We start from the raw sequence: 18,561 nt of genomic DNA, 5'->3' as shown, positions 1-18,561 counted from the left end.
GAGAAGTTGACCAATGGAATCGTATAGAAGACCCGGATCTTAAACCACAAACCTATGAACACCTGATTTTTGATAAAGGAGCCAAAAGTACACAATGGAAAAAAGAGGGCATCTTCAACAAATGGTGCTGGCATAACTGGATGTCAACCTGTAGAAGAATGAAAGTAGATCCATATCTATCACCATGCACAAAACTCAAGTCCAAATGGATTAAAGACCTCAATATTAATTTGAACACATTGAGATTGATAGAGGAGAAAGTGGGAAGTACTCTACAACAAATGGGCACAGGGAACCGTTTCCTATGCATAACCCCAGCTGCACAGACTTTAAGGGCAACATTGAATAAATGGGACCTCCTGAAGTTGAGCAGCTTCTGTAAAGCAAAGGACATTGTCACTAAGACACAAAGGCAGCCTACTGACTGGGAAAAGATCTTCACCAACCCTGCAACTGACAAAGGTCTGATCTCTAAAATATATAAGGAACTCAAGAGACTAGACGGTAAAATGCCAATTAACCCAATTAAAAAATGGGGCGATGAACTGAACAGAGAATTCTCAACAGAAGAAGTTCGAATGGCCAAAAGACACTTAAGGTCATGCTCAACCTCCCTAGCTATCAGGGAAATGCAAATCAAAACAACTTTGAGATATCATCTTACACCTGTCAGATTGGCTAAAATCCAAAACACCAATAATAACCTTTGCTGGAGAGGTTGTGGGGTAAGGGGCACACTCATCCATTGCTGGTGGGAATGCAAACTTGTGCAACCACTTTGGAAAGCAGTGTGGCGGTTTCTCAGGAAATTCGGGATCAACCTACCCCAGGACCCAGCAATTCCACTATTGGGAATCTACCCAAGAGATGCCCAATCATACAACAAAAGCATATGCTCATCTATGTTCATAGCAGCATTATTTGTAATAGCCAGATCCTGGAGACAGCCTAGATGCCCTTCAGTGGAAGAATGGATGAAGAAACTGTGGAATATATACATGCTAGAATACTACTCAGCGGTAAAAAACAATGACATCTTGAATTTTGCAGGCAAATGGATGGAAATAGAAAACACTATTCTGAGTGAGGTAACCCAGACCCATAAAGATGAACATGGGATGTACTCACTCATATTCGGTTTCTAGCCATGATTAAAGGACATCGAGCCTATAAGTTTGGGATCCTTGAGAAGATAATAAGAAGAACCTCCACCTGACGATAGATGAAGAAAATGACAGAGCCCCACCTTGGAGCACCGGACTGAGCTCCCAAGGTCCTGATGAGGAGCAGAAGGAGAGAGAACATGAGAAAGAAAGTCAGGACCGTGAGGGAACCTCCAGCTGGCGACAGATGGGGAAGGTGACTGAGCCCCACATTGGAGCACTGGACTGAGCTCCCAAGGTCCCGATGAGGAGCAGAAGGAGCGAGAACATGAGGGAGAAAGTCAGGAACGAGAGGGGTGCGTTCACTCATGGAGACGGTGGGACAGAACTAATGGGAGATCACCAACTCCAGTTGGAATGGGACTGATGGATCATGCGACCAAACCCGTCTCTCTGAGTGTGGCCAACAGCGGGGGCTGACTGAGAAGCAAAGGACAATGGCTCTGGGCTCTGATTGTTCTTCATGGACGGGCTCTGTGGGAGCCTTCTCAGCTTGGTCGATCACCTTCCTGGACCTGGGGGGAGTTGGGAGGACCTTGGTCTTAGCATAGAGTGGGGAACCCTGATGGCTCCTTGGCCTTGAGAGGGAGGGAGGGGAGGTATGGGTGGAGGGGAGGGGAGGGAAGGGGGAGAAGGAGGGGAGAGAAAGGGGAGAAGGAGGGGAGGGAGGGGGGAGGAGGAGGGAAGGAGATGGAAATTTTTAAATATAAAAAAAAATAAACCATGAGGAAAAAAAAAATACAATATAAAATTCAAACAATTATAAAGAACGTCTACAGAACAAATGGCAGACTCTCCTTCAAACTTATCATATTCCACTTATCTGTGTTTGCCCAAAGTACATATTTATATTTAAGTGTGCTTCAATATTCAACAATAAAATTTTTTCGTTGTTAGTCTACTAAAAAAAAAAAAAAAAAAAAAATAAAGTTTCTATCTTCCAAGAGTCTCTTCCCCTTCAGATTTCTTCTTTTTATGACCATTCCCCCTAAACTTGCATCCCTTACTTGGCCAGTTCCTCCACACTCCACAGTACCCAGTGTAGACAACACTTATTCTAGGAGGCATCCTGGACAGCTGCCCTCCCCCCCTGCTCCCAGCTAGACTGACAGAAGGCAAACGGAAGACCTGGATATATCCTTATTGTTTTCCTGCACACTTGGATCATACATAGAACAAGTCTTAAGAACAGAGACCTGATTTTGTTTATGTCTGTCCTTCCTGGGCCTGGCACAGAGTGAGTGCTTTTTTTAAACATTATAGAGTAATACAAACCTGTTTCAACTGCATTATAAACCACACAAAGAACAAGTGTACACAGCACTACAAGGTCATTTAGGATATGACATAATGTGACTCAAATGACTTCACAGTTCAAAGTTATACAACTTGGAGCGAGGAAGACAGCTCTGAAGGTGGGGACAGGCACTCCATGGAGAAAACTGGTTAAGGGGCCTAGCCATATCTGGGTGCTCTGAGTTTGGCTGAGAGCTGCTACCTCAATGGATAAAGAGGAACAGCAGTTGATGATTCTTGACATAATCTGTCTGCTTTCCATGTACACTCAGAACATGTGCACGCACACACAAACATGTTCACCTACACATATGCAAAAGCATGCATACACGAATGCATACCACACACACAGGGAAAATCAGAGAACAATAAATAGAGCAAAAATTAAACAACTGATAAGCCAACACAATAAAAACTTTACAAATGTTAAGCTAACCTTTTCATTTGTAAACCCGTTTAACTGTTAATGTCCTTTAATGAGAAAGAGGGGGGTGGTGGGTATCTGTGGAGATCATCTGGCTGGCCAATTGAAACAGATGCTATGACTGAAAGGCCTCCCATTAGAACCCAGAAGCATCTGTGTTTATGGTAAGCCAAGCAGGGGATCTCATTTTTAAACAAAGTGTAAATCCCTATAAATAGTGGAGTTATCTATCTACTTACCATAGAAATGCCAAGGGAAAATTCCACAATTTTTCTAACACCGGCTTTGCCTCTAGGGACAATAATAAAAGCCAACCACCATAGACATACAGCCTTTTCAACATGAAATTGCAATCAGTGATAGGCAGTTTTATTAAGTTGAGTTGTTTGGGCTACTAGAACCCCTGACTGTTTAAGAATATAGAAATGTCTAAAATACCAAACATTACAGACTGCTGTTACCCACTGGTTATTTGAAAGAATGCCAATGTGGCAATGTCAACAAACCAAAGGGAACTGCGGTGGAAATAATTATGCCAAAAGCTTTAAACTACAGACAATTTGCTTCTCTTAAAAAAAAAGTGTGAGAGGAGGACTTAAGTAAGATTTCTCTGGACAATATTAAAGTTTGGGAATTTAAATAACACACTCTTGTGTCAAGGTTCCCTGAAGAAAATGGATTACTTAAGTAAACTTTTAAATTGAATAACAGCGCAAAAAAAATTCAGTATGAGGCAGGAGTGGTAACACTCTTCTGTAATCTCAGCACTGGAGAGGTGGAGGCAGGAAGATCAGGAGTTAAGATAATCCTCCACAGGGACTTAAAGTCCAGCCTGAGTTCAATGAGACCCTATCCCGAAAGAAGGGAAGGGAAGGGGAGGAGAGGGGAGGGGAGGGGAGGGGAAGGGAGGGGAGGGGAGGGGAGGGGAGGGGAGAGGAGAGGAGAGGAGAGGAGAGGAGAGGAGAGGAGAGGAGAGGAGAGGAGAGGAGAGGAGAGGAGAGGAGAGGAGAGGAAAGGAGAGGAAAGGAAAAACGGAGTGTGCTAGCACACTAGCCGACTAGAAAGGGCTCCTCACTAAACAGTCCCACCACCCTGATTAGAACCCTTAAAAATACATCATCTCTTCTTCTGGCACCTCAGGCCTTGGCTACACTTCTCCAGAGATGAGCATATTCCCACAGGAAAGGGGAGAGCTTGTCCCAGGGCCAGGCTAGATGACAAGCCCCACTCAGTTATTTCTCCTAAGAAATCATTTCTGAAAAACCAACAGTCTGAAATTGCACTTTTACTGTGTGTATGTGTGTTTGCTGGAGGAGGGGTGGGGGGTGGTGCTCACATCTGTAATCCAAGCACTGGGGAAGCTGAGGAAGGAAGAAGATGACCACAAGTTTCTGACCAGACCATTTTAAGGCGAGACTGACTATCTCAGAGAAAGACCACAGGAAACCTTAGTGTATGTTTCCAAGGTCCAACCAGGTAGCACATATCACCTATACTTCATCATTCTACCACGGGCTACATGCCCTTGCATGGATAGACCTGATTTTGTGCATCACTGCATCTTCCATGAGCATTCAGATTGTTTCCATCTGGGGCTTTAAGAATAAAACTGCTATGACCATGCAGGCAGGAGTTATGTGGAATTTGGGGGTTTTGTTTGCGTGTTGAGACGGGGCCTCACTATACAGCCAACTGTGGTCTCTAACTTGTGATTCTCCGGCCTCAATTTCAGAGTGGCAAGATTACAGTGTGTACCTCCATGCCTGGTTCTACATCCAAGTATACATATGAACATATGTCTTCAATGTTCTGATACATCCTCATCTGATGTCTCATTTAAAAATGCCTTCTTCGATTCTGGAGGTTGTCTTCACTTTCTTAGTCATCTCCTTAGACACATAAAAATTTTGATAAAATTCTATTTTTCCTGATTGCTTATTCTTTTGTATTACATCTTTTAAAAACCATTGCTTAATCCAAAAGCATGCATTTTTAAAAATCTACCCTTCCTTGGAAGAATTGCTCTTTCCGATGTTAGATCAGGGAACTGTTTCCTTATTTCCATTTTTAGATTATCCATTGCCATCATATAGAAACGTGGCTGCTTTCTGGATATTGCTCTTCTATGGTACAGCTTTGCTGAACCTAGTTACTAGCTCTAAGTCATTTTTTTCAGATAGATAAATTCTTTAGGAGTGCCATCTGGGGCTAGAGATGGAGCTCAATGATAGAGCACTTACCCAGCATGCACTGAGTCTCTAGGTTCAATCCCCAGCACAACCCAAAATAACACCAACAAAGGAAAACCGCAACACCGCACCACCCGCATAGTGGTGGTTGCAGGTGCCTTTCATTCCTTTCCTTTCCTTTCCTTGCACGTTGGTCCTACCTAAAACTCACAACGTCGTTGAACAGAAGTGACCAAAGGAGACATCCTAGTCTCGGTACTGATCTCTAGGGGAGGCTTTTAACCTTCACCATGAAGCTCCATGACAGCTGTGGGGTTTCCAGTTTGTTCAGTTTTGTTTTGTGAACCAAATTTTGACAGTGCCAACTCATAAGGTTGCTCTGAGAATCTAACAAAAAATGATCTGTAAAGGTGTTTTCAAAACTGCAAAATGCTTGTTCACTTTAGGATTGTAGTCCACAACACAGAGTTCTTATTCTGTAAAGAGTTTACTCCCAAAGTTGCTAAAGAAATTAAAACAAATTGACCCCAATTCTTCAAAAATAAATGAAAATACAGCGATGCACCTAAAGACATCACAAAATATGAGGTCTAATGAGTACCATGTCTTCAAAGCGGCAAAATATACTGACAGGTCTCATGATAGTTACCTTAATTGCTGTGTTAATCTGAAGCCCTGTAATTATACACAAACACACACACACACACACACACACACACACTCACAACATATTTGTAAGACTGAGAGGTTTCTCACTTAACACAGCTTCATGACACCTGTCACTGCTTCTGTTTATTTCATTTCTATCATTTTGATTCCTCTTAATTGCACTTTTCTGTTTATTTTTCACTTTCTTAAATTTTTATAATTTAATTTCCCATTGTTATTCATATTTTTATTATTTCAGTAGTTACCTTGGAAATATACATATTAAGCCTAAAGCCATCCAAGTAGTTCTAACTCCTTTCTGAATAGAGCAAAAATCATAAAATACTTTGAGTCTAAGCCTGTCCCCACCCCATTTAGTTACAACTGCCATTATTGACTCCTATCATTGCCCTTGCTCTTGTTTTGAAACCGGGCCTTGCTATGTAGTCCAGCCTGGCCTCACCTCCCAGCAGCCCTTCTGCCCCTGCATGGAGGGGAAGAGCCCCTATGCCTGGCTACTTCATCTCCTGCATTCTCTCTTCAAATACAGCCTTGGCCTCACTCCTCCAGAGGCAGCCTGATTACACGAGGCCTCCTTTCCTGCCTTTTGTGTTCCCCTAAACCCTTTTTGTTGCTTTCTACTTTCTTTGAATTCCATAAAAAAAATTTTTCAATTTTTTATTTTCTGACCAGAAGTAGTTAGCCAATACAAAATAAACTCAAAGACTTTCTGTCTAACTTTGCTTTGTTTAGGCTTTTTTTTTTTTCCTTATTGGTCTTTTGCTTGTATATCTCAGTTTCTGTTGGGTTTGGTTTGGTTTTGTATGTTTCTTGGGTTTGTGTGTTTTAGAGAGTTTTAGAGAGTGTGGAGTTGGGTGGGCGGGGAGGTGGGGAGGATCTGGGAGGAATCTGAGGCAGAGGCAGGTGAATCTCTGTGTTCAGGGCAGCCAGGGCTACAGACAGGGTTTAGAAACCCTGTCTCTAAAAACCAAAAACCAAATTGATTTTCCTAAACTCTTCAATGATAGCGTGAAGCTGTCATCTCACACTCTCGCTCACCATCTTAAACTCCGGTTTCCAGAAGCATTTTAAATACATATACTTACTATGTCTGCTCATTTCGGTATCTGAAGCCTTGGAAAGTCTAGCTCCTTTGTGGTTTGTTTTGGTTTTTGTTATTTTGAAACAGGCTCACTGTGTAACCATGGCTGGTTTGGAACTTACTTGGTTCGGTTCTCTTCTTCCACCATGTGGGTCTCAGAGATTGAACTCAGGTCATTGGACTTGGCGGCCATCACCTTAACCTACTGAGCCATCAACCAGCTCTCTAGCCCCATTCTTTACTGTTTCTGCTGACCTGACTTTCATTTGCCGATGCTTGTTTGTGCCATTTGTGACTCTGTGCTTATTATCTTTACAAAATATATTTTTCAAAAAATATTTTTTCATTTTTAGGACTTTTTGGACTCCTGGGGTTCTCAGAAGATGACTTCTTCCAAGAAGCTTTATGCTCGATGCTACTGGGGAATCCAACGCATGTGGGGACATGTGGGGGCATGTGGGGGCATGTGGGAGTGTGTGCGGGCATGTGGGGGGGCACTGCCACTATTGTACTACTTTACACCTAATTATTGGCTTAAGAGTTTCATACCAACCAGGGAGTATGAAATCAGAATTCCAGACTTCAAGGTGACTCAGTGGATAAACATATTAAAGGGGATTTTGGTTTTTATTTTTGTTGTTTTTGTGACCCTACCCAGCAAAGTGAAACAGAAAATTTTCCTTTCAGATCTCTGGGTGAAAGAAGTTTACTATTAGCTGACATTTACTATGAGGTGTATCCCCTGGAGAGACTAAAACTGCCAATGCTTATCTCCTGCTCTCTGAAGGCAAAGGTGAAAATGATCCCCTCAAGGCAAAAGCATTGGCTGATATTTCCTACTTGCACACAGGTTTTGGCCTGATTATTCTTTAAACTCTGGCTGATTACCACCCTGAATTCAATTATTTTTAAGATTTATTTCTATTTTTATTGTTATTTATGTATATGTGTGCGTCGCACATGTACAGGAGCCTGCAGAGGCCAGAAAAGGACACCAAGAGTCCCTGGAATTGAGAAACGGGTGCTTGTGAGACACCCAATACGGCTGTTTGGCAGCCAAACTTGGGCCCTCAGAAAGAGCAGCAGCAAAAGTGCTCTTATCCTCTAAGACATTTCTTCAGCTCTGAGCTCAGGTTGTTGTTGTTTCTTTGTTTAGGTTTTTCAAGGCAGGGTTTCTCTGTGTAGCAGTCCTAGCTATCCTGGAACCAGCACTGTAGACAAGGCTGGCCTCGAACTCACAGAGATTCGGCTGTCTCTGCCTCCTGAATGCTGGGATTAAAGGTGTATGCCACCACTGCCTGGCTTGAACTCAATTTTGTTTGTTTTTTTAAACATATTTTATCTAGCATTTTAAAATTTTTATGTGGGAAGATTGATGAGATGATATAATTCACCAACTGTAAGAAATAACTACAACTTCTCAGATATTTGAAAAATTGGGTGCAGGCAGGGTCTTAAAAAGGAGAAAAGACAACCTGAAGCTTATGAACATCTGATGCAGGATTCCCCTCTGTATGCTGTGAATACCACTGGTTAATAAAGAAAACGTCTTAGGCCTGCACAGGGCAGAACAGGGTAGGCAGAGAAAACTAAACTAATTGCTGGAATAAAAAAGGCAGAGAGAGGAGAAGCCATGTAGTCCTACCAGAGACAGACACTGGACAGAACCTTGCTGGTAAGCCACAGCCACGTGACGATATACAGATTAATAGAAATGGGTTAAATTAAGATATAAAAATTAGCCAATAAGAAGCTAGAACTAATGGGTCAAGTAGTGATTTAAATAATATAGTTTCTGTGTGCTTATTTTGGGAGTCTGGACGGCCATGAAACAAACAAGTAGGCCTCCTACTACAAACTGCCACTCCAACATGTGCTCGCTAAATCCACATAAAACCTGAGAGAGTTTGAAAAGGAATTCTAGACACACACCCACAAAAAAAAACAGAGCTTAACACAGCTTCTTGCTATTTGTCGGTGGCATACCATAGCTCCTTTAAGAGAGGTTTTCCTGACTCAGCGGTAGCAGAAAAAAAAAACCCACAGTTTCAAAACAGGACTTTTCATGACAGACACATCTGCCCCTGACAGCACCAATTAATTCAAGAGGAAGATGGGCACTGAAAAGGCTCCTTATGGAGTTTGCTAACCATTTGGGCAAGAAACTGCTCTTGCCTGGACTGCTTGATGGTATGCTATATGAACTGGACATACAGGACCAACAGAGAAATGACTGCTGAACTTGCCTAAACGTGAGATATCTTTCGGGGTTCCTGTTTCACAAAACAGACTTACAGACATTCTACAGGACACAGAAGAAAGTGACTGTCAAACTGCCAATATAGGCGGAATTGTCTTTGAAATTTCCTGCTTCATGGAAAAGTCTGCTGGATACTATGGGCCTGTAGGCTGAAGATGGATGCCCCAACGGTACAGAAGAACTTTGGGTGACTATCCAGGCAGTGAGATGTCTCTGTCAATTCTAGAGTTTTGGAAGTTGCTTATAATGCACTTCCTGTTTACTTAGGTAATAGTATATTCTTCTGGAGTCTTTGATGGAGTTGAGGAATATGTAGTTATAGTTTTCCTTAGCTATGATAAAAGATAAAGTAAATATAAATATTGTAACTAAATTCTTACTTGATAACTGTTTTGTTATATATAATTTTACTGTGTTAAAGTTAAAACCTTCCTTTTTATTTAAACAGAAAAGGGGAGGTGATGTGGGATTCCCCTCTGTATGCTCTGAATACCATTGGTTAATAAAGAAACTGTCTTAGGCTTGTGCAGAGCAGAATAGGGTAGGCGGAGAAAACTAAACTGAATGCTGGGAGAAAGAAGGTAAAGAGAGGAGAAGCCATGTAGGCTCACCAGAGACAGACACCAGACAGAACTCTGCAGGTAAGCCACAGCCACATGGCAATATACAGATTAATAGAAATGGGTTAAATTAAGATGTAAAAGTTAGCCAATAAAAAGCTAGAACTAATGGGCAAGCAGTGATTAAAATATATATAGTGATTTAAAAGCTAGAGTTAATGGGCAAGCAGTGATTTAAATATATAGTAATTTTAAAAAATATAGTTTCTGTGTGATTATTTCAGGAGACTGAGCAGCCAGGAAACAAACAAGCAAGCCTCCTACTACAAACATCAAGATTGCATATGCATCAAAAAAATATACGTCTGGCACATGCCTTTAATCCCAGCACTTGAAAGGCAGAGACAGGCGAATCTCCATGAGTTCGAGGCTAGCCTGGTCTATACAGCGAGTTCCAGGAAGGCTCCAAAGCTACAGAGAAACCCTGGCTCAAAAAAACCAAAAAAGAAAAAAGAAAAAAAAAAAAACCTTCAACAATCCACATTGGAGAAGCAGAATACAAAGTCAACAGTTCCCAAGCCCACCATGCAGCACAACCAACTGGAAGGTCTGCTGAAGGAGACTGCAGAGTTCCAGACTCAGCACATTAATTATCAGCCTGGGCAAGCCTCAGAAGTTCTTTCATGACAAGTTGTCAGGTGACGCTGGTTTGCAGAAACACTGTGACAATCCTTGTACCAGGGATATGTAAACATCATAAAAGCAATGCTAAGGGGCTAGAGAGATGGTTCAGTGGTTAAGAGCATTGATCTCTCTTCCAGAGGACCTGAGTTTAATTCCTAGTACCCACCTGGCAGTAAACAACTGTCTATAACTCCAGCTCCAGGGGATCTGATCCCCTCCTCTGGCCTCAAGCCAACACATAGTGTAGAAAAACATGCAGACAAAACATATACCCATAAAATAATGTATGAATTTTAAAAAAGACTGACACACATACAAACTAATGGGACTTTGGCAGCCTGCAGAGGGCCTGCACAGGTTTAAGCCAGACAGGGTCCCCAGCACTGAGAGAGGGAAACAGACACAGGCTCCCATTCCAAACCAAAACACTATCTCCAATTAACATCCACGTGCAAAGGAAAAGTTAGTTTTTCCAATGGCATCTCAAGGGGTATATTAACCATACTTATGGGTAGATCCTACGCAACAGTAGATGGCCAACACAAAATGAACTCAATGATATTTTTATAGACTTTCTGTCTCAAATGACTTTGGGCATCCTTTGTCTTACTGGCCTAAAAGCTTCTATATTATGGTTTCTGATTTTGTGTTTTTATGAGTTTTGAGTGGTTTTATTTGTGTGTGTGTGTGTGTGTGTGTGTTTTCTGTTCTTTTTCTTCTTTAAAAAAAGTTCTGGATTATTTCTTTTGTTTGCCTGTTTGTTTTCTAAAGAAATAGAAAAAGAAAGGGTACGGAGTTGGGTAGGTGGGAAGAATCTGAGAGGAGTTGAAGGAGGGGAAACCATGATCGAAATATATTGTATGGAAAAAAAATTATCAAATACATATTCAAATATATGTTTTAATCAAATATACATCTGAATATATACTCAAATATATGTGTATATATCTGTAACATAGACCAGTTCCCTTTATTCTTTCTACAGAAGAACACAAGCAATATACTACATCATTTAATTTAGCAAATACAAATTAAGCTTATACTGTTGTCAATTCACTGTAAATTGATTAAAAGTCTAAATATAAAAGAGACTCAATTTATCTACAGGTAGAGAAAAATAACTATATTAGAGTTGAGCAATTGTCTTTACATTTAGTTCTGTATTATTAATGGTTTGGCTAACTCAAGAAACAACAGCATTACCTAGGATTATCCAACAGCTCAGGAGAGAAAATAGCATCAAGACTGAACTATACTTCAATGGTGCTGGTTTGCTCAGCAATCACTGTTACTGAGTGTTATACATCCATTCCAGGCTCATTCTCAACAAGGGTAATTAAATCTGCTCCTATCTCACAAATGTTATCAGTATCATTCCTTAGGAGAATATGTCCTAGTAACTGAGACTAATTAAAGAAAAGAAAGAAAGAAAGAAAGAAAGAAAGAAAGAAAGAAAGAAAGAAAGAAAGAAAGAAAGAAAGAGAAATCCCCAAGAAAGGGTTCTTTAGAAGACCAGAACTTGGTGCTAATATTGTCCTAGTTTGTCAATCACATAGAACTTATATGTTCATGAGCTCTTAATACTAATCCTACCACTGAATCTGTAAAACATCCTATTGCTCTAGTGATTTCAGAACTCATTATTACTTCTTACCTGAATGATTTCCCTACTTCCTCCTCTATTTCACTAGTGCAATCCACTGACCCTTAGCACCTCATTCTGAATACAGCAGAAGACCGAAATACCTTGCATGATTCATAAAGAGCTGGTGCTACATCATGTGGTTCAAATGGACAGCTTCAAGCTGTGATAAACTATTACACCTTTTGCCTTAAAAACAAAAACCAAACAAGCAAAAAAAGGAAGGGAAAATCAGTATTAAAAGTTATTTAGCTGAATTTTATTAAAGTCTTTGTATCTATCTTTGTAAAACACAGGAAAAATACAGGTTTCTTCTCAAGAAGCAGGGGGATGAATTGCTCCTAAAATTCACACGGAAAGGGCTGAAATCTAAAATGTGCAAATATAGTGGTATATTATTTGTGTTTTAATAAATAAAGCTTGCCTGAAGATCAGAGGGCAAAGTAGCCATACCAGTCAGCCATACAGGCCAGCGAGCAGTGGCATACACCTTTAATTCTGGGATTTGGGAGACAGGCAGATGGATCTCTGTAAATTCAAGGTCACCCTGTGATACACGATTGACTCTGTCTAAAAAATAAATGGAGCTCACACAAAGGTAATTCCAAGTGCTTTTAATCCCAGCACTAGGGAGGTGGAGACAGGAGCAATGTGGCTGGGTGGAGAGAGGAATATAAGGGGGAAGGGATAGGAACTCAGAAGTGTGGTGTCTGAGGATTTGTGGAGGGAGACAGGATCTCTCTCTTTCAGTCTGAAGATTTCACAGAGATAAGAGCTCTTTAGTGGCTTAGCTGCTTTACTTTTCTGATGTTCAGGTTGAAATCTGTCTCTGGATTTTATTATTCATGCTACATAGAAAAACAAGGGTGGGCTGGCCAGGAAAGATAGCTCCATGAGGAAAAGGCAGAGCTCAATCCCCAAGATCCATACAGTGAAAGGAAAGGACATATCCAATACATGTGTCTCATATACACAAAAATAAAAAGTAAATCATTGGGATTTTAAATTTTTTAGAATGAGGAAGAGGTGCACTCAATGAGACAGCAAGGAGGATAGTAATGAAGCAAGGTGCCGACTCTGACCGCCCCCCCCCCAAAGATGATGGGTTTGTGACACAGAGAGAGCATCACAAATCAGTGGGGATAAAGGATGGACTCAATAAACATCGGGACAACTGTTCCTGCATATGGAAGGATAAAATTAACTTCATAATTCACACCAAACACAAAAATAAGTTCCAGATGAATTAATCACCAAAATAGGCAAGGCAAATAAAGCTTTAAAATAAGATCTTTATGACTTCAAAGTTAAGCTTTCTTGAAGATCACACAAAGGTACAAACCATATAGGCCAAAAAATGGTAAATATAGCAATAATACTTAAATCTAAGACTCTGTAAACATGAAGAAGCTGTTTGCATCTAAAAGCTATCTGCAACTAACAACTCAAATCTAAAGCAAATCTTGCCCTCCTCTAAAGGGAAATCTATATAAATAAGAAAATACGAATATCCCAACTAAAAAATGGACAAAAGCTGTACAATGATAATGCATGGAGGAACTCTTCAGAGACCAAAAGGAAAAACGCTTAACCTCACTGGTGATCAGCATAAAACGGAAATTACATTGATGAGACCGTGTTGTATTTCTTAGATTAAGTTTAATGTCAGCAACCTCGAGTATGGGTGTTTTAGAGACTGCATTATAGGGCTGGGTGTTGTGGTGCAAACTTTTAGTCCTAGCATTCAGAGGCAGGCATATCTCTGTTAAGTAGGTTAGACCATTCTACAAAGTGAATTCCAGGCCAGCCTGGGCTACACAGGGAGACCCTATCTCAAAAACAAAGAAAGAAAAACAGCCAACATTACAGCAAGAGTTTGGTGTACTCCAAATGCAGGCATTTCCAATGGGTTACTCCTCTGTCAAAGATTTCTGCATAGTAAAATAATATACCTTTAGAGAGGTGAGATGGTCCAGCATTTGCTACTAAGCCTGACAACCTGAATTCAAGTCTGGGACCACATGGTAGAAGAACTGACTCCCACAAGTTGTCCTCTGAGCTCTACGCATGGCCCATGGCACAAATGCACACACTCGTATACAGACAGATGTAAAAACAATAATATACTTTACACCTTAAATATTTGAAAAAAGAATGAATCCATATATCAAATAGTGCTTTAAGGAATTAAACTTTATTTTCTAAAATTTATTGCACTTGATGATTCTTTTTAAATTTCTATTAAACTGAGGCACAAAAGTAAGGGTATAAAACAGAGATAATGATGGGTAACTATCTAACAAGGCCTCTCTTCTCTTGAAGTGGAGGCAAGTAATAACACAAATACTTTATTTTTGGGTCAGGGTCTTATTCCACTGTAACGGGCTTTCTTGGACCATCAGCCCCCAAATCATTACATGGAAACTTATTATTAATTATCAATGCTTGGCCTTAATTTAGGCTTGTTTCTTGCTAGCTCTTATAATTTAATCTAACCTGTTTCTCTTCATCTACATTTTGCCTCAGGGCTTTTTACCTTTCTTTTATTCTGTATGTCCTACTCAGTGTCTGACTGGCTGGCAGCTGCCTGGCCCAGGGCGTCTCCCTTTCTTTCTCCCAGTTCTCTCCACTTCTCAAGCCTAGATTCCTCCTCCTACTTAGTCTCTCTGTCCTCCAGCCCTGCCTGTCCCTCTACTGCCAAGTTATTGGTCATTGAGCTTTTTATTAGCCCAATCAGGTATCTTAGGCTGGCAGACCAACACATCTTTACATTGTTAAACAAATGCAACATAAACAGATTCAACACATCTTTACATAAAGTAATATTCCACAACATTCTGTTGCTCGGGCTGGCCTAGAACTCTGTATGTACAACAAGCTAGCCTCATACATACAATTATCCTCCTGCCTCTGTCTCCTAAGTACTGGGATTACAGACTTGCGCCAACACACCGGGTACAGCACTCTAGCACAGTTACAATGAGAACAGATAAATCTCTAAAATAGGAACACAGGTTTTCAAGAGTGTGTAACAAAGTATCCTGATTTAAAGGGAGAGATCAGAACAGGCTTCCTAAGTGTTCTCTGAGTAGGAGGTAAATGGTTGGGGGCAGAACATTACAAAGAAACTACTATAGAGTCAAGGAATTGAAAGGCTTATATAACCTGAGCACAGACAGTAAAAGGGAGGGGAGGGAAACAGGAGCAAAACTGCAAAGAGCCTCAAGGTTAAGCATTTGATCTTCTCCCCAAAACTAATGGGAAGTTGCTGAGGAGCAGTTTAAACAGTGAGGGGCACTAAAAGAACAACCTGTGTGGGGAACAGAAGTGGGGTAGAATGCCAAAAGGAGACTACTTGGAAACTTCCTGCAGTTAACCAGAGCAGAGAGAGAAAAGAGGGTGGAAATGAAGGTGCAGAACGGTGAACTGATCAGGGAAAAAGATGCCACGACAGCAGTGGATGATTTTAGTATCGAGGATGGCTTAGAGCAACGACAGCAGTGGATGATTTTAGTATCGAGGATGGCTTAGAGCAACGACAGCAGTGGATGATTTTAGTATCAAGGATGGCTTAGAGCAATGACAGCAGTGGATGATTTTAGTATCAAGGACAGCTTAAAGCAACAATACTCACAAGTCCACATTTTCGGGGCCCTAATTAAAGACCCTTAAAAATTATTATCTTTAGTGTGTGGGTAGGAAGGCAGTGAAAAATTGTACAGAGGGTAGAGCAAGGGATGTGCCAAGAGATAGAGAGAGCAGGGACAGGAAGACAGTTGGATGGATAAGGCACTTGTCCTGCAAGTGTGAAGACCTGAGTTCAAATCCCCTGAACCACTGTAAAGCCAGATAAGATGGCTCAAGTCTATAATCCTGGGTAAAAAGTTCCTCCAGGAGCTGGAAAGCCAGCTAGCCGGGTATAAGCAGAGGTGAACAACTAAAGAAACTCTGTCTCAAACAGGGTGGAGGGATGACTAACCCAGTGTTGTCCTTTGATGGCCACATATGACCATGCATAACACACACACACACACACACACACACACATCATACCCACCAGGTTTCCACTGGATGTGTGATGGTGTCATTCAATGAAAGAAAAACAGAGATTAAATTTATATCAATAAAGCAAAATCCTAACAAAAAAAAAAAAAGAAAAACAGAAAAGTATCAGGTAGGTGGATCCTACCTTTAGATTTGAACAAGAATTAAAGTGGTCTCGAATTTACCTAATCTATCTATCTATCTATCTATCTATCTATCCATCTATCTATTTTGCTATTTTAAGATGATGTCTCTCTGTGTGGCCCTGGCTGTCCTGGAACTCACTATGTGGACCAGGCTGGCCTCAAACTGTCAGAGATCCACCTGCCTCTGCCTCCGTGTGGATCAAAGGTAGGCGCCCAGCCTTGCTCTTGAATTTAAGTAGGCAGTTTCACGATCGATTTAGAATTTAGAGGGCAGTTCTGTGGGGGATGGGTGAAATCCTGAGAACCTCAGGCATACACACAGTAGTCGTACCTTTGGCTCGGAAGGGATTACTGGAGGATAAGAGTATGGGAATTGAATGACAGGGTGGAGAAAGGCGTCTGCAGTGAGATGAGTCAGGAGAGTAGCAACACACCACAGAAACCACAGAAGAGTATCTCTCACCAAGGAGGCAAAGGTCAGGCCAGGCGGTGGTAGCACAGGCCTTTATTCCCAGCACTATGGAAGCAGAGGCAGGTGGATCTCTGTGAGTTCAAGGCCAGCCTGGTCTACAAAGCAAATTCCAGGACAGCCAGGGCTGTTACACAGAGAAACCCTGTCCCTGGGGGGGAAAAAAAGGCAATGGTCAATGATGACAGATGCTGCTTAGGCATCAAGTATGACAAGGATTGAAAAATGTGTACTAATTTTAGGGACAGGTTTCAGTCAGACTGTGGGCGCAGGTGGTAAATAAATGCTTCAATAAACACAGAAAATCATCAGTGTTTACTGCTGTAAAATAAGAAGAGTAGAGGTGACATGTGGGGGCAGAGGGAGGGTTTAAGATAAGAGAAGGTCCAGTATGTTCTGATTCAGGAGAGGGGCTCCTGAGGGAGGCAGAAACAGACCCTGAATCACATTCGGAAGGGCCAGCTCGAGATAAAAGGGGGTTATGAGAAAAGGAATAGAAAGAGATGGAACTAGTCTGATGACCTCTAAGGTCTCTTTGGGACTCTAGAATCTCATGACCTACACTATAGACAGGATATTTGCATATGTGCATGCATGTATGCAAACTCATTCAAATATTCAGGTGTAAGTGAATGGGCCAAGCACGTCGTTAGTCTGTAATGACGCAGTTAATATCCCCAGGTTTTCCACCAGTGTAATCTCTGGGCCGGCTCCATCCATCAGAGCTGTTAGCTCTGATGCATACTGCAATAACAGCAGTGACCTGGCCCCATCTCTCCTTGCCAACCCCATCCTACCCCGCGATCCTACAAGCTTAAGAAAGAAGTAAAATGTAAATCCCTAAAACTACAGCACTGCCTGCCGCATTCGAAGCGACTGTCATTTAGCAAGACAGAACGTGACACCCCAAATCCATCTGCACTCCGGGCTGAAGACATGGCAGCTTCGCTCGACAGTTGACAGGTTTCTCCCCAGGGGATGGTCTCAGGTTAGCCCTAAAAGTCACCTGCAGCCCCCCTCCTCTTCTCATACCATCATTCATTTGGGCCCTCATTCATTTAGGAAGAACGAGAAATGGGTCCCTCTACACCCTTGCCCTGACTGCAGCAGACTACACCCCGCGGTTACCCGGCAGTGCCACCTCAGAAACCTCGGAGGAAAGCGGAGGACACTCAGCACTCGTCCGAGGGGGCTCGAGTGGCCACCACCCTCAGGGTGCCTGGAGGACGAGGGAAACGAGCCCCAGGGGATGGCAAGGGAGGCGCGGGAGACCCGAGGGGGACGAGGAGAGAACCCTCGGGGAGGACCGAGTTTGCGAGCAGAGCTAATCCCCTGCCGCAGCTGCCCTGTCTCGCCTCCAGCCCTGCTCTGACCTCCCTTCTTTCAGTGCTCCCCGGTGCTCAGCCTCGCGTCCCCTCCCCGGCGCCCGCGTGGACCTCGCAGCCGTCGCGAACGGCCGCGAACTGGGGTTGCCCGGCCGCCACTCACCCGGCCCGCCATCTTCGCGGACACGTCCGGTTCCGAGGCTGCAGCTCCGCACTCGGCTGAGCCCGCCCCCGCCGCGCGCGTGCCCGCCTGCAGACCGCCCTCGCGCAGGCGCGCAGGCGCCGGGGAACCGTGCCCGCGCCCGGCCGCATCCCCGGCGCCCTTCCCCAGCCAGTGCGCGCGCGCGCAGGTCGAGCAACGCCATTTTGGCTGAAGACAAGCTGGCTTCCATCCTCACTGCTACCCTGTTTCCGCAGAAGCCATGACAGTTGGCCACGTGGCCTTTAATGGCCTTTTAGCTTTCTGCGCTGAGAAAACCCCGCGTGGTTACTGACCTTTCCCCCAAGGACGGGCAACAGCCAGAAGCTGGTTCTGAATTCGGATTCTATTCGAACCCAGGCTTTTCTTTTTCAGGAGTACTTGTTTTGAAAGTGAATCATATATATTTG

The 18,561-nt window shown here is 42.5% G+C and overlaps 1 protein-coding gene across 1 annotated transcript in view; it reads right to left on the bottom strand.

The window, feature by feature from the left end:
• The window catches only part of Nsf (N-ethylmaleimide sensitive factor, vesicle fusing ATPase), a 146,461-nt gene extending 128,271 nt beyond the window's left edge, over positions 1–18,190 (bottom strand). Inside the window, exon 1 of the mRNA XM_038327691.1 lies at positions 18,116–18,190. Within this exon, the coding sequence (XP_038183619.1) occupies positions 18,116–18,127 (12 nt within the window). The 5' untranslated portion in view covers positions 18,128–18,190. The remainder of the gene's footprint in view (positions 1–18,115) is intronic.
• Between the last annotated feature and the right edge of the window lie 371 nt (positions 18,191–18,561).

Source organism: Arvicola amphibius, chromosome 4 (assembly GCF_903992535.2).
Source record: "Arvicola amphibius chromosome 4, mArvAmp1.2, whole genome shotgun sequence".
NCBI lineage: Eukaryota > Metazoa > Chordata > Mammalia > Rodentia > Cricetidae > Arvicola > Arvicola amphibius.
The sequence above is the reverse complement of the archived record's forward strand: the minus strand, read 5'-3'. Positions and strand labels throughout refer to the sequence as shown.